Here is a 17,567-nt window from a genome sequence, read left to right as displayed (position 1 = left end):
AGCCCATTTAGCAATAAATGGCCTGCCACGATAATCGTTGTCACCAGAAACAATCATTAGTCCCAAAGCAAAAATTGATAGGCAATATAGGAAAAACTACAACAATGACTGCTATGCATATTGAAAATGTTGCCTAAGTAATTTAATGGACGATGCTTAATGAGCTATGCAAATGAAAATTTAGACTTTGTCCAGGTGATGAGACGAGGGATGAGTCTTTTGCTAAAACAGCAATCATTTTCTGCTGTTTTCAAATGGCAAAAAGGCCCAAAAATTTAAAAATTTTTATATTCCACATTATCTTCGAATTTTACAAGCGTATAACGTACATTTTTTTTTTAAATTTTCTACAACATGCTAATTTTTGAACGAATTTAAAAAAACAGAATTCAAAATAACTGCTACTGTTATCTGCACGAGTATGCTATTGAAAGAAAATTAAACGCGAAAAAGTATCAAGTGTAGTCAATTTTTATTTAGAAGTTAAAAAATTTCGTATACATTCATCCAAAGGTTAAAATTTTTAATTTTATATCAGCAGACAGTGTTAGCTGATGTCTGCAGACAAATCTTCGACCTTTCAAAGTATATATTTATTTTAGATCGTCGTAGCATTCTACGACGATTTAACGATGTTCATCTGTCCGTCCGTCTGTCTTAGTATCCGTTAGTTGTAATCACGCTACAGTCTTTAAAAATTGACTTATTGAGTTAAAATTTTGCACAGGCTCGTATTTCTTCATGTAAAGTTTTCGAATGGGTCGAATCAGATCAGATTTGGATATTTCTACCATATAGACCGATTTGGCATTTAAGGGTCTTAAGCCCATAAAAGCCGTATTTTTTATTCGATTTCTTTGAAATTTGAAACGGCGGTGATATAGCTGCCATATAGGCCGATTTAGGCTCTTAAGGCCGTAACAGGCGTATTTGTTACCCGATTTCGCTGGAATTCGGAACAGTAAGATTTGTTAGGCCCATCGATATCCGACCCGGATATAGACTACATCGGACCATATTTACATATAGCTGCCATATGGACGCCTTCATTACCCGATTTCGCTGAAATTCAATATGGTCCAGATCGGAATATAATTACAATGTAGACCAATCTACCGATTTTAAGTCTTTGGCCTATAACAGACGCGTTGAAAACCCGTTGCTGAAATTTGGAACAGTAAATTGTTTCAAGACTCCCGACATCCGTCCCGATTATAGTCCAAATCGGGCTATATTTAAAAAAAGCTATCATATAGAACGATCTTCTGTGTTAGGATCTAAATACCATTAAAAGCTCATTTATTATCCGATTTTGCGGGAATTGGAAACAATGCGTTGCTGTAAGACTTCCAACCCAAATGTTACCCAGATCGGAGCATATTTAGATATAGCTTCCATATAGATCGATCAATTGATTTAGGGCTTAGCCACATAATCGGCGCATTTATTATCTGATTAAGGGGAAATTTTAAACAGTAAGTTGAATTAAAACTCCAGAGACCCAAATCGGATCATATTTTGCACAACGCCTTCCTCTACGACTACCACATTATCTGAGAAGTTTGCTCGAAATCGGTTCAGAATTAGATATTGCTCTTATACATATGTTCTTCAGATTTTGGGCAATTTGCAATAATGTTGTCATTTGTCAACCGTAGTTATTACAGTTTGAACATATTTGCTCCCCGAGGTCCATCAAAATTGGTTCAGAAATGAATATAGCTCCCACATTGTACCTATAGGGTAGGTGTAGGGTATTATGCAGTCGGAATGATGTCTACATCCATTCGGTTTTCCAAAAGTAATATCGAAATAATAATGGATCCCAGCCTTGGTTTTGCCAGAATGTGACTATGAATGCCATCGAGATTAACATGTTCGTGATTTTTCAACATTTCAGTGAGCGCATGCAACCAAAGTAAATTGAATTTGAAATGGGTCAATTTAATCACAATAAGTAATTATCATTTAGATTTAATGGCTGTTGTTTACATTGCAAATAAACAGACCCCTAAGCGAGTACCCCACCACCGCAACCACTTCTTATTCCCCCTCTCAATTTTAAAACGTCTGCTTAATGAAGACAGTCCCCCAAGGCATGGTGACAAAAGCGAATTCCCTCAACTTCATTTGCAGCCGGGCAAATACAGAAACAATATTGCACTAAAATACACGAATTAATGGTGGCCAATTAATATGGAATCCATATCCTGAGTGGGCATTATGACTATTTGGCGACTGCCCATTATGGCACGGCGATGTGTGATTAAATGTTTCCCTTGCAAATGGGCAAATGGAGTGACCAGGCGCCATTAAAACTGTAAGTTACCATCAATGCGCTGCAGTAATGTCACCTTATCGAAATGGTTTTTATTCACGGCTGCTCGTTTATGCTAATGTCACTAAGAGGGTAGCCATTTTGTTTAGCGCTATTTCAAGTTTTCATGGCCTCTTTTTCTGAAAATTGACGAAAATATGAATGAAGACTAGTTCATCCCCATTGTGCACTGTTATATGTGGGGGTGGTTTGTGATTAGAATGTAAATTGAACATGGCCCAGTTGAAGAACAAACACCATGAATTAAAGCGTGAGACGAAGTTGAGTAAATATCCAAGTTATAGAAATACTGTAGGACTTTCACAAGAATCTCACTGGAAGATATTGTAAAATTTGAAAAATTCCAAACACTGGAGGCTTGGGTGCCTGAGTAACTTCGTTGAGAAACTTGTACTAGTCCTGTCGTAGTCCATACAAAATATGCTACCAACGCTGCTACATAGATACTGGCCTAATCATGAAAATCCAAATTTTCATCATTGGAAATTATTTTATTGCTTTTCAAAGTATTCTCCAGTATGATGTATACACTTTTGCATGCACTCAAACCAATTTCCACTACGATAGAGTCCCCTCCAAAACATGGTTATTGAACGCTTCAACAGCATTTTCGACGAGAATTTCGAAATTTTTAATTGATACGGCGAAAAAAGTGATTGGAATTTTTATGAAATTTTCAATTTATTTCTATAATATTTGCTAGATGTTTACTTCATGGAACATAAATGCGTTTTTTTTTTGCATAGAGCTACCATATATGTGTTCGTCCGATTTGAATTGAAGGATATCTTTATTACCACGACATTAAGTTCTAACTGAATCCCTTCCCCATGCTCTCAATTCTGCCTTCCGAGAACTTTGTTTTAGATTAACAAGTAATGGCGCGTATATTACACTCTATCATGGACTTTATTAAGTTCTTTGAACGATTTTACCATCGTCAGATTGCAAATGCAAATTTGCCCATGAACATTCCATTAAGGATTAGGGTCAGACTTCTTACCTATCAATGAGTGCTGTCCGGTTCAAGTTCAAACTCAATGATAAGGAGCCTAAATTTTATAGCCGTCTCCGAACGGCGTGCCGCAGTGCGACATCTCATTGAGGAGAATTTTTACATGGCAAAGTACCTAACAAATATCGCCAGTATTAGGAGGCTGCAGATCCCCAGTTTATGGGGATCTGCAACATCCAATCATCTACTAACATTAAAAGATATAGATTCGACTTCTTGATCCCTTAAATGCCTCAATCGCATTTCTCATATATATACAGCGGTCAAAAAAAGTATTCATCATTCAATGTTTTTTTTTTTAATAAGTCTACAAAAGACAATTGGAATAAAAAAATATTAAACTAATGATGCAGTAGTGCTTGTGTGATATATATGTACACAATTTCATTGTTTTTAAAGAAAAAAATAGTATTTATTGGAACAAAAAGGGCCATTTTACAGCTGAACACAAAAAATTAAACAAAAAAAGTATTCATCATTGCAAAAAAACAAAAAAATAAATAACATAATTTAAAAAAATTAATACTTTGTTATTCGACCACCGCGTCTTATAACTTCTTTTAAACGGTTTGACATCGATTGGACTAATTTAGCGGTTATATTTTGGTCTATATTAGTCCATTCCTCCATTATCACCTGTTGCATTTGACTCTTGCTCGAAAAATTGCGCGTTCTCAATTTGCGTTCGAGATGTTCCCAAAGATGTTCAATTGGGTTCAAGTCGGGACTTTGAGGAGGAATTTTAATGACTTTGGGGCAGTTATACAGCATCCACATCTTGGTATTTAAAGCAGAATGTTTGGGGTCATTATCTTGATAATATTGAAAGTTATTACCAAGCCCAAGTTTTACAGCACTATCTTTTAAATTCCTCTTTAAAATGTCAATGTAATACTTATGATCCATTACTCCATTAATAATTTCAAGATTTCCCGCTCCTGAAGCCGCCATACACCCCCAAACCATTAAACCACCTCCACCATGTTTTACAGTAGCAACTGTGTTTCGTTCTTCAAGCTCTGTATTTGGTTTTCTGTACACTATGACCTTTCCATCGCACCCAAAAAGATTAAACTTGCTCTCCTCTGCAAAAATGACTGTTTTCCAAAATGATTCGGGCTGTTTTACATACATTTTTGCGAAGTTTAGCCTTTTCACTCGGTTTATTTTATTTATAAAGGGCTTCTTACGTGCAGTTCTTCCTCTGTAACTATGCCTTTTGAGTGTATTTCGAATTGTTTGTGTAGTAACTTCCTTCCCTAAATATTCCATAGTGTTTTTACGAAAAATGGTCGCATTTGTCTTCGGAGTTTTCTGAACTTGCCGCACTAGCCAACGCACATCTCCAACTGAAAGTGCTTTTGGTCGACCAGATCTTGGTTTATTGTCAACAGTTTTCGTTTCTGTCCACTTTCTGATGATGGATTGTATAGTAGATCGTGGTCTATTTAATATTTCACTGATAGTTTTTTGAGTTAAACCATTCCTGTGGTGTTTTATTATCAAAACTTTTACCTCATCAGAAACCTCGTTTTGCTTACGACCCATTTTGACAAAAACTATATTTTCAATGAAATTAAATATTTGCTGTCAAGGGCAAAGCCTCCTTTACTAAATAAAACAGAAAAGGGGGATTCCCAAATAATATTTGAATTTGACTTTGATGATAGCACATCAATGATGAATACTTTTTTTGTTCTGTTTTTGGTGTTATTATATAAAATTGCAATTTTTGCGCTAATTAAATTTATTTTTTGAATTTATTTTAAAACATATTACGAAAAATAAACTATTGCATAAAACTGCATTATTTGTTTACTTTAAATTTTCTTCAATTACCCAAAATAAGTGAATTTATTATCAATTTTGCTAATGATGAATACTTTTTTTGACCGCTGTACAAATTAATTTGTGTTTGTTTGTTTGTAGGTTTGTGTGTTCCTTGTAGACTCAGAAACGACTGAACCGATTTTCTTGAAATTTTCACAGATGGTGCACAATGACCCCGTGGTGAAAATAGGGTACTACATTTTTTGATATCTGAAGGGGGAGTACTACATTTTTTTAATATAAAGTAAAAAAAGACGCAGCGGAGCGTGCCCGGGTCAGTTAGTATTTTATAAAATTTTTAAGTTATATAAGCCTTTGATTAGATTCTTCATAAACCTACGAAATATATTCGCTCAATTTAAACAAATCGCATATATTTTAAATACTAACTATTGATTTTATTATCAACTATCATTTGTGGGGAATATTAAGTGTCTATTGCATTCTGTCGAGCAGATGGATTGTGTTGCGCGAATTATAAGGCAACATTTTGCATAGAGGGAGCTAAACCTAGACAAATAAAACAGGTAAAAGCGTTCTAAATTCGGCCGGGCCGAATCTAATATACCCTCCACCATGGATCTCATTTGTCAAGTTCTTTGCCCGGTACCTCGTTAGCGGCAAACAAACGATAATAAATAGAAATTTACTTGCTATCAGAGCCATACCAGGTAATGAACCGATTCGGACCATACTTGGTTTGGATGTTGGAGACCATAGTATAAGTCTTTCAAGAAGTAATATCGTGAGATCGGTATATGTGGGAGCTATATCAGGTAATAGACCGATTCAAACAGTATTTGACATGCATGTTAAAGGTCATAAGAAAAGTCGTTAAACAAAATGTCAGGTAAAATGTCAGTTATAGGCTCAAGATGTATAAACGGGAGATCGGTTTATATGGGAGCTACATAAACATCAGGTTATGAATGTGTTTGGACCACACTTAGCACAATTATTGGAAGTCAAAACAAAGGACTTCATGCGAAGTTTCACCCAAATCGGATAATAATTGCGCCCTCTAGAGGCTCAAGAAGGCATGATCCGCTATCGCTTTATATCGCAACTATATTAAGTTATGAATCGATTTGGATCAAACTTAGCATAGTTGTTGGAAATCGTTACATAACACCTCATATCAAAACATTAACCGATATGGCCCATTTATAAACCCAACCGACCCACACTAATAGGAAGCATTTGTGCAAAATTTCAAGTGTTTAGCTTTAATCCTTCGAAAGTTTCCGTGCTTCCGTCATTTCGTATGTTACATATCGATATATTCATCTAAGACCCAACAAAGTATGCATATATATATATATATATATATATATATATATATATATATATATATATATATATATATATATATATATATATATATATATATATATATATATATATATATATATATATATATATATATATATATATATATATATATATATATATATATATATATATATATATATATATATATATATATATATATATATATATATATATATATATATATATATATATATATATATATATATATATATATATATATATATATATATATATATATATATATATATATATATATATATATATATATATATATATATATGTATATAGATATATATAGGCATACTTTGTTGGGTCTCAGATGAATATATCGATATGTAACATACGAAATGACGAAATTAGTAATCCCCAATCCTATGGTAGAGGGTATAACAAAGACCGAAAGATTCACATGTACTTCGCAGACTTAATATAGGACGGATTTAAAGCAAGAATACAAAGAACTTTCAACAAATTGTTCTTATATATGCAGAAGAACTTGTTCAGGTGTCTTATCGGAGACAAGAGAACAGTTTCACACATTCGCCAATGTACATACATATGTGTTAATTCATAAATATTCATTCGAATTTCATTAATTGCATGTTAGAACTAAACAACACAATGACAAGTACCAAGAAGCATTTGGAAAAATGAACTTCCTTCCACTGCCCTCTTTCAAAGGAGATATCCATTTAAACATCAACGATTCGATACGAGGAAAAGCCATTAAACACATGTGGCAGATTTACTTCAAGCTATTACAATAATTAAATTAAATTAAATTTGTGTATATAAAAATCAATAACCACCAAGAGAACTACAACATATAAAAACCAGAATAGAGAGGCAACCTTTAATTAATCAACAAAACAAAATTTACAAAATTACACATCTACAACAACATTAATTGGTAATGCTCGACCAATAAATTGCTGTAAAAAGTGACTGCTCTCAGCACAGCATTCAGTGGGATTTTTTTTCTTTATCTTAACAATGTAAACTTTAAAACGATTAATTTCCCGTACTATAATCATGAGAACATACGTTCTTGTTAAACGGATGTCAATAAGTTACAAATAACGCAATAGGATTACCATAAAAGTCTTATTTACTTTCCCTTTTCTATTATTTTCCTAAGACTTGTGTACTTCATTTATTGTAGATTAGTATAAAACTACTTTATAATCATTTTCAACGATTATATTCACATGAGAAAGCACTAGGACATGATGAGCAAGCACAAGTCACTTCTGTTGTTGAAAAGTCATGGTTCACATTTAGATAAAGCACATATTTATAAAGGGTGATTTTTAGGTTGGTATGGTTTATGAGCTGGTGGCGTCATTGGACCGTACTTCTTCAAAGATGATGCGAATCATAACGTAACTGGGAATGGTGAGCGCTATCGTTCAACTTTTTTTTTGCCCAAAATGCAAGAGCTTTACTTGCCACACAGCACGCGTAACATTGGACTTATTGAGAGGCAAAAGAGGAAACGGTCAATTGGCCGCCTAGATCGTGCGATTAAACGCGTTTAGACTATTTTTTGTGGGGATATGTTAAAGCTCAAGTCTATACAAACAAGCCGCTTCATTTGACGTATTAGAAGACAACATTGAAGCATTTATTCGTGAGATGCCAGCCGAAATGTTGGAAAGAGTATGCCAAAATTGGACTATTTGAGGCGCAGTCATGGTCAAAATTTGGATTAAATAATCATATATGTACCCTACTATTGATTCAAATAAAGATTTCATGCATTTTTCTGAATTTTATGTTTTACCCGGCTTTAGTCCGTTACTTCTTGTTTGTCCGCTCTTCCGTATTTTCGTTTAAGCACACACAATTTTGTAATTAAAAAAATAAATAAATCCAGGTCTCTAACACGTTTTCAATGAGATCAGAACATCGTTTTTGCTTGTATTTAACCTTTAACATCCAAATAACAATCTGGAGTTTTACCGAACGGATACATGTCTTCACAACGCACCATTTTCTGAAGCATTTGAATAGTAATTAAATCGAAAATACAATACAATATGCTGAATAATTCAATTAGGAAAAACATAAATTCTATGCCTCTCTTCCGGATTTCAACAAACGACCCAAAGACTAGAATCTTATTAATTGGCATACGTGCTAAGCAATTTATCTTCTGACTAGACACTCGCCAGGACATGAGAAAGTGTGGAAAATACCATGACAGAAAATACGTACAGACACATGTGGGGTTACTCAACGACTGGGGCATAATTAGAAAAGTATGAAATTAGTTGGCATAAATATAAACTCCTTATGGCTTTAGTTGAGGGCGATAAGACAATTCACTTTTGGTAGCACACATTTGCTGAGTCTTTAAAATCTGTACGATACCCTTTTCAACCACAATAGGTTTTTAATAAGTCAACGCACCCAGGCGTTCATTTAAATACGCTTTGCGTAGTACTAATATCCAGTTTCACAGTGAACTTAAAAGCCTACAATATAAAGCTCTTAGTTATAACATAGTTATTCTATTAAAATTTCGCCATAAATAATGGAAGAATGGGGACCCACTGAAATCATCATATCTGTTGCCAAACAAGAATAACAAATAACCCTTTTTTTGGAAGTTATTTCAAAATTTAAGCTGGCGTAAATAATTTTGACTACTTCGCTATACTCCAAATTCGATTGATTGGAATTGTTTTTTAAGCGTCCGCTTCTTCAAACTAGCGACTTTACAGACACTTTGAATTGTATGGGCTTTTGCAATATTCTAACCACAATTTCAAACCACCCAACAATTTTCTATCAGGGCAAATAATTTATCAAATATTCGCATATTTACACAAAGTTTCGCCATAAAGCTAAACCAGCCCTCATTTGATTTGAAGTGATCTCATTCCATGGGCTATACAAAAATTGCCCAAATAAGTGGCTTTTGCATCCCAAATTCCTCGCAAATAGAAACATATTTCCGAGCCAAAGTGACTAGTGACTTTATGTTAATCATAATGTCTTAAGTACTCATGAAAAGTGTATTAAATATTTATGTATACACCCCCCATCGCCAGTCTATCGCTGCAGGCAATCCCCTTCTCTGGGACTTTGTTGGCTGCTATTCGCTCATTTGCTATGTCTAACAAAACGAGAACAGGAGGAGTATGCGCAGAACGAAGAGCAGCGTAGTAGACATAAAGCATCGGGGGCGAATGGAAGGGCCAGCCGACACAGCCATATTGAAAATCTCATTTAACCGACCGACGGCACAGACTCTCGTCGGCTCCGCAAAAGTTTTCCATTTATACTTAAAAATAACTTTTGCTGCTATTATAGACCGCTGGTTGGGGGAGGAGTGAAACGAAAGTTTCAGTTGCTACAAAAGTATTTAGTGAAATTAGTTTTCATAACGTTGTCATTGAGATTTCATGCATGCCACTTTTCCGCACTATTGGTATGAGTGTGTGTGAAGTTAAGTATGTATGTATGTATGTAGGAATTAATTATGAATTCATTCATTTGTGTGATGATAAATGCGATGAGTGTTAGATGTGAATGTGGGAATATGAAAATGAATATCAAATTTCTTGAAATTGATTTAATTTTGGTTTTCGTTAAGTTCATCACAGACCGAAGTGCTTACCTTAATGGTGAAGCGATACTCAGTGATGGATTTATGGGATAGGTAGTTGATGTAAATGACCACAAATGACAGTGATAGCAAAATTCTATTTTCGAAAATATTCGCATAAATTGACACCGTTTGAGAGGCAATGAGTAACATGTTCGGAATTGTGGTCCTGCGTGCGGAAGTGGGCATGTCAGGAAGGGGAAAATAACTTGACTAGGTAAGAAAGAGGATTCGCAAAACTTGTGTCATCGCAACCAGTGACTTTATTGTTCTTTAACCGTTCTACTAAACTTAAGCCTTACTTTTCATTGGCTTATCATGGAGCTGACCTCACTTCTTGTTCGATTTTTATACCCTGCTCTATTACTTTGGTTAAGGGTATTATAACTAAATGCATAATTTGGCACAGATATTTTGTTGGACTTAAGGCAAAGCCAATTGCAGACGAAGGCACTACCATTTTGCACATGATTTGAAAAAGTAATGACATTTTCACTTTTTCAACTATAGCGTATGCAACAATTTTCCTCAAAATGTTTATACTGAAGTTTAAACTTAGTTACAATCGCATGTAATCAAGTTCAGTTGAATGAGTTAACTTTTTTCCACAAATTATTTTATTTTCCCTTCCTCAATGTGATTTATGTGCACCGTAAAACTTTGTAATTTCATTTGCAACAATGTACGGTTGGGGCTTGCGAGCTTTTCAATTTACAATTTGCCATACCACCTCTACTCTATCACTTCTCGCTCACAGAGCTCGAATGCTCCCCGAATGCCGTAGCAATGTGCAGATTTACTTTTTCAATTTATTTGAATTTTTACGTTTTGTTTATTATTTAATCACACTTTTGGTTCGACATGAATTATTGCGTGTGGATAACAACTCTCAAAACAAATGTGAATTAAATTCATATGCATATGTCGGTGAGTGTGTGTATTGACGCACGCACACACACACATATATATGGCTGTAACATGCAAGTCCTTCTCATGTGTGTTTCTGACAAATGTTATTTGCGGATACAAACCCAGTCCGTGCTCAATAACTTTACGACCATTTAGCCAAAAATGATAAACCACCAAAACGAGTGAGATTTTTCTTCTCGTTGTGTTTATTATTGCTTTTTTTGCCCAAACTCAAGCGGAGATAATGAAAACAAAGCAAGTCTATAAATTTATAAATGAACTGAAAAGTTTATTTCGCCCATATAAGTCATAAACTATTTTTGGATTAAAACTGAGTTGGTATAAAATTAGATGAAAGAAATACCTTTAGCTCGGTCCATCAAAATTTTGAATGCTTCCTATTAAGAAGCTTCTAGAGTTTGCGAAGCAGAAACTACATAGTCAAACACTGATCATGATTAGATTTTTACCGTTAAGTAATCAAAAAATTTTTCAAGTTTATGGGATCTGTCATCTGATGCCCTTGGACCTTATATTGAAGAATAAGCTTGCATGTCGCTAAACACATGCCCACAGACTTCAGTTCCCCTGGAACGTGAAAGTCCGCTTTACAAATCGATGGGAAAATAAGAAATTTTTTATATCCATTTCCAAAGTAATGGGGACAAAGGAACCCTGAGCCATGTCTGTAGATCCTTAGATCCCAAGTAATATATTGGGTTGCCCAAAAAGTAATTGCGGATTTTTCATATAGTCGGCGTTGACAAATTTTTTCACAGCTTGTGACTCTGTAATTGCATTCTTTCTTCCGTCAGTTATCAGCTGTTACTTTTAGCTTGCTTTAGAAAAAAAGTGTAAAAAAAACTAAAAACTTTCTTTTAAAAAATCCGCATTTACTTTTTGGGCAACCCAATAGTATATCTTACTACCAACTAAATTTCCCATGAACACTCCATTAAGGTACAGGGGATACTTCTCTCATATCCAAGAGTGAAGTCCTATTCAAATTTTGGATCAATGGTATGGGGCCTCCTTTTTATGCCGAGCTAAGCGACACATGCCGCCAGCATTTTTTAGGGGATAACCACCGCGGAAAAAATGTTTCCGTCATAGCGGACATACTTACCTCCGCGCCGCGGTGGCCTCCACTAACATATTTTTTCTTATTTAAATATCAAACACTAGATTTTCCAGCTCCTTCACAGTTGACGTTAGTTTTAAATTATTGAAGGTCAAAAAATGCCACCATTACAGGGGGAAATGCTGTCGAATGTGTGCCGAAACTTCTTTCTGCGGAGGAACGTCTTCTACAGTATTTTCACTAAATCTTTCACATTACTTTAACTTTATGTGCTAGTTTTGTTAAAAGCTTTAAAATGTTGGCTTTTTTGCAATTTTCAGTCTCATTTGGCATTCTAAGTTAAAAACAACTCTTTTGCATGGCATGGAGGGCAAGATATGATTTGGGGCAAATATTTTTAATTCCTTAAGCGATTTACATTATTCCTTAAATTGTGGCCTTGTTAAATTTTATATGGCCATAAATTTCAATAAAGAGTGCTAATAGCTTAACTTAAAAAGGTTATTATGCTCCGCAAGAGCTACAACAGTTGCTGCCTATCTAAGAAGAAACCCATTTTAATAATAAATTTCCTAAAGTGTTCACAAACCAGATGCTCCAACTTGGTGAACAATTACGAAAAGTTGCCACATTGAATTTTTGTATCTCATTGCCGCATATTGCGGTTATCCCCTAAGGGTCTAGCCAAGATGGTAATTAAAATCATTTTTGCCACTTGAAGCCGCAAATGGAGAAACCATTTTACTTTGGCATCAGTTCTGAGTGGTGAAACCGTCTTCCTCCTGGTATTCTTGAAGAATATTCCAAATCTAATCATCATATATAACGAGACAATTTCTTCTCTCCCCTGTTTATTTGAATGATGACCAGATTTAGTTAGGCTAATAGCCTTTATTTATAAAATATTTCCGTAATTAGTTTTTTTTTTTTTGGTAAAGCGAAGAACTTTATTACTAAAAATTAGAAAAAAGTGTTTGGGCATGGACGGACACTATAATTAAAGTGCAGAATTAGAAGTAGAAGATAAAATGTTGAGTAAAATGAAAACATGCAAATCCATAAAGGTATAGTACACTGGCTAAAAGGGATTTTGTTTCCTCTGTTTTTTTTTCTCCAGGAACTCTTGTTATTGAGTATAGCTCAGGACCTTTATTTAAGATTTTTACCCCGACTTTCGTTTTCTGGACACTGAAAAATATTCTTCAGTTGTTACGAATTCCAAATAATTTTTGACACATTTGTGGTGTATAAACATATATACTTAAAATACAAAATAGTCCTACATCGGACTTTGGAATGAATGCGGTAAACTATGGGTCGATCAAATTGTATGTCAGAAATGAGTGGTATGTCTGTTATGCTGCAGTGGAAGAAGAGATGTCTTAAAGTTAGTAACTCCCGAACATCTCTGATGCAGCACCAATCATTTCTTTATTAAATTTATTGCACATGGGCGCGCATGTTTATTTTCCATAATTATATCCTTATATGCCATAAGTCATACGCCACCTTGCACACTCATTTTTCAAATACATAAATACAAATAAACATTGAACATAAACCACATACCACGTATTTGTGAGATATATGGGGGAGATCGGTTTATATGGGGGCCATATCCAAATCTTAACCGATATCACACACTTGCAATACCCAACGACCTACACTAAGAAGTGTGTGAGCAAACTTTTAAGTTCCTAGCTTTACGCATTCGACCGCCGTCGTGATTTCCACAGACGGATGGACTTGGATAGATCGATCCAAAATCGGAACAACCAAGCAAAAAATGCAATAAACGCAACATGGAAAAATTTTGTGGGCAGAACAGACATAAATATGAACGCAAAGTGAAAATTGTTTGTGGCGGTTTGCAGATCTATTCAAACCTATGCTGTCCAAGTTTGGGGATTCTGCCATTACGAAGCAGTTGACTCGTTGCAACGTTTTTTTTAAGGATTTTAAGGAAGATGCCAGTCTGTACTCCAAGTTACGTTCTCATGCTATTGGGTTGCCCAAAAAGTAATTGCGGATTTTTTAAAAGAAAGTAAATGCATTTTTAATAAAACATAGAATGAACTTTAATCAAATATACTTTTTTTACACTTTTTTTCTAAAGCAAGCTAAGAGTAACAGCTGATAACTGACAGAAGAAAGAATGCAATTACAGAGTCACAAGCTGTGAAAAAATTTGTCAACGCCGACTATATGAAAAATCCGCAATTAGTTTTTGGGCAACCCAATAGAAACGTAGGTAGAGGACACACATATATATACCCTGGGACTGCACTTAAACTATATAAGCCCTTAAACTATATAAAAACTCTGTTTCAGCATTCGAACGTTAGACTGCCCAACAAGCTATCCAATATTACATTACGCAGAAATTTCTTCTGGGCAAAAGAACTGAAACCCTTAGCTGCACGTATGGATATTCAATGACCCGAAACATTTCCCTCATCAAGCATATGGAATGACTTTACCAAGAAACTCATTAACAGTTTAAAACAGAAACTTTACTAATGTAGAATTCACCAAAAAACGGAAAGCCAGCTTAGAATATATAAATACCTAGACCCAAATAAAGCCTACCTCTACCTTAATGATCGATATACATCAGAAAAAATTAATTGGATATTTAGAGCTCGCAGTAGAGGGATCAAACTGGGTTAAAATGTGTAAGGTTTACAACCTAAGAAAAAGGGAAACACCATTTCTTTGGAATTTGTTCGGTACAAAAGGAATGTAGGTTGGCCGCCTTTGTAAAGCGTCATTGAGCTTCGATGAAGTCCATATACTAGATGGAATTGAAGTGGAGAATTGGAATACGCTAACTACATATTAATGTATAGCCTATAATTATCGGCAACTTTTATTATATGATTATCATTAAGTAAAATTTAAAGTTTATGCCACAGACGTTATACACAAAGTCGCTAATAGATATAACTTCTTTGGAAGAATAAATGTACATATCTAGAAAATTAATTTTAAGTAACATATCTGTAATGAATCAAAAAATGTATTCAAATAAAGAAGTCCCACTACTACTAACTCTTCTAGAGGACTATTTAATAAATCTTCAAAAACACTAATTTGTTACTTTTCAACACGATTCTAAGATCTTTTGACTTACTCGCTAGCACTCATATAGAGGATTCGCGGGACACTCTTCCAGAAGAGTCGCTTTGAGGACACAACTTCTCACGACGGGGGAATCCCCTACGCTCTTAGACGGGCTCGTCGGCTCGATGGCTTATTTGGCCATCGAAAATGTTTTCGGGGACACGTTTTCGCGGTATATTCGATATAAGTATGACCTACCGATGTATGACCCTTAAAGACTCCACACCTATTATGGTTGAAAAGTTTTGTGATCAAGAATTCGATAAAAAAAAATTTTTGGGCCAAAATCTTTTATCTCAAAATATGGCTAAATGTGGTAATTATCACAAAAGTTTGTTGGAAATAAACCATTAAAAAACCGATTATTTTTAGCAAGGCACCAATTTAAACCTTGAAAAATGGTTATGTGCCGTTTCGGACCATAATTGGTGTAGATAGCCCTATAGAGGCTGAAGAAGTTAAATCTGGAGATCGCTTTATATGGAACCTATATCAGGTTATGGGCCGATTCAGACCATCGTTGGCACTTGGCTTGAAGATCAAAGAAGAAGTTTTTGGGCAATATTTCAGACAGGGACTGCGTCCTCTAATGGCTTAAGAAGTGCAATTAGAATATTGGTTTACATGGGAGCTATATTTCTTTGGTAGCAATGCGTATATTTCAAACAAAACATGAGATCTTTTCAACTTTGTATTCAATGAACTAAGGCAATCTACATTTTCTTATTTTCTTACAGACGCCAAACAGCAGAAGAACGCGAAGCTGAGAGACAGGCCGCCAATCGACTGATGCTCTCCCTGCAGGCGGAGGCCATAAGCAAAGGTTTCGCGCCTCCACCATCCGCGCCCCTATCGTCACAGTCCGTTAATGGAGCACCTCTGGCAGCATTGCATGGCCTGCAGCCCTGGGCCGAAACGCCGCATGCTGCAGGTTGTTAAAAACTTAACCAAACGCATGCAAAACCCCTTATATGTTGTGATAAATAAACAAACAAACAAAATTCATGTATATATTGAAAAAAAAAAAGAAAAACCAGTCGGAAGGTACCACAGCAATGTGCAACAGACACTTTTCCCCGCGTGGGTGCAGAGAAGAGCAACGCAATGAAATCTTGTAGATTTTTATTCTAGCATAGTCCTGTAAAAACACAAATGACAACTACTATTATTATAACTACTATGCTAATTATTATAATTACTTTAGCTATACATACACGAGTAATAAAAAATCACTTTATAGTGAAGTGAAGTGCAAAACTGTAAATAGTAAATTTAACAAATTTAAATTAAAAAAAAATGATCGATTTGATAAGGCGAGAATGTCGAAGGAGTCAGCCAATCCATTAAGGAACCGACGGAGCGGCATTCCATCAATAGATAAACGACTCAACGTATTTTTCATTTAATCTCAAAATAGAACCCCCGCTTCTTAATGGCAGTGCACCCTATCTATCTCTTATTTTACGTATTGTACAAATCAAATCTCACACCACAAGCCACAGACCACACCGGTAACTGAATCCGAAATTTAATAGATTGTGTAGAAAATTAACTAACAAAATTAACGTTAATTAGAAGTAAGTCATTACCACAATAATATATGATAATGCGATAAGATAGCCCCTTCCCCCTACCCCCTTTCAACCAAAAAATGAAAACAAAATATGTAACAAATCTTTGTAATTTGCTTGTAATCTTGAAGAGAAAAAACAAAAAAGACGAAAACCACTTGCTTAAAATTTCAAAAATATACATAGAAAATGACTAAAAAAACATAATGATTTTTAATCTGTCTTTTGGGCGGCGATGAGAGGAGGAGTGAGACATTTTCTCACGGTTTTAAAAGCGATTTTGCCCTATTTAATCTAAACCGTTTCAATGTCACCGTGTCTCACGCAAACCATGACACGCAGAATTTGCTGCTACATATTTTGATCAATTGAGCAAAGTTGGGAACGAATCTTAAACAACGCAAACCTTACACTTTTTAATAAAACATCAAGAAAAAAGTTTGAAATGTAAAAATTTTTGGATGATCTGCGTCTGTTTCCAGTGGAGCGGAAGATCTAAAGTCCGGGAGTAGGCTTAGAATGGACTCCAATGACCCAACAGTTGCTGTGGTGGTATCAGACCGTAGCATGTTGTCTGCTACCGAAAAGTCGACTGGTGGAGCGGCAGCTTCAGGCTTTTGACAAAGACACCTGCTTCCAGTCGTAAGGACAAGGCCGAACCTATTCTATCTTCTCATGCCTATAATTTGCCTAGGCCGTCGGCATTCCCCTGCAAACCAACACGATCTTTTAGAGGTTGAAATAATAGGAGGCGC

General features: G+C 35.1%; 1 protein-coding gene across 1 annotated transcript in view; it reads left to right on the top strand.

Annotated features, from left to right (window-relative positions):
• LOC106083785 (T-cell leukemia homeobox protein 3) overlaps positions 1–17,000 on the top strand; it is a 63,734-nt gene extending 46,734 nt beyond the window's left edge. Inside the window, exon 4 of the mRNA XM_013247035.2 lies at positions 15,979–17,000. Within this exon, the coding sequence (XP_013102489.1) occupies positions 15,979–16,180 (202 nt within the window). The 3' untranslated portion in view covers positions 16,181–17,000. The remainder of the gene's footprint in view (positions 1–15,978) is intronic.
• Positions 17,001–17,567: the final 567 nt, after the last annotated feature.

Source organism: Stomoxys calcitrans, chromosome 2 (genome assembly GCF_963082655.1).
Source record: "Stomoxys calcitrans chromosome 2, idStoCalc2.1, whole genome shotgun sequence".
Classification (NCBI taxonomy): Eukaryota; Metazoa; Arthropoda; class Insecta; order Diptera; family Muscidae; genus Stomoxys; species Stomoxys calcitrans.
This window is presented reverse-complemented; position numbering and strand designations above follow the sequence as displayed.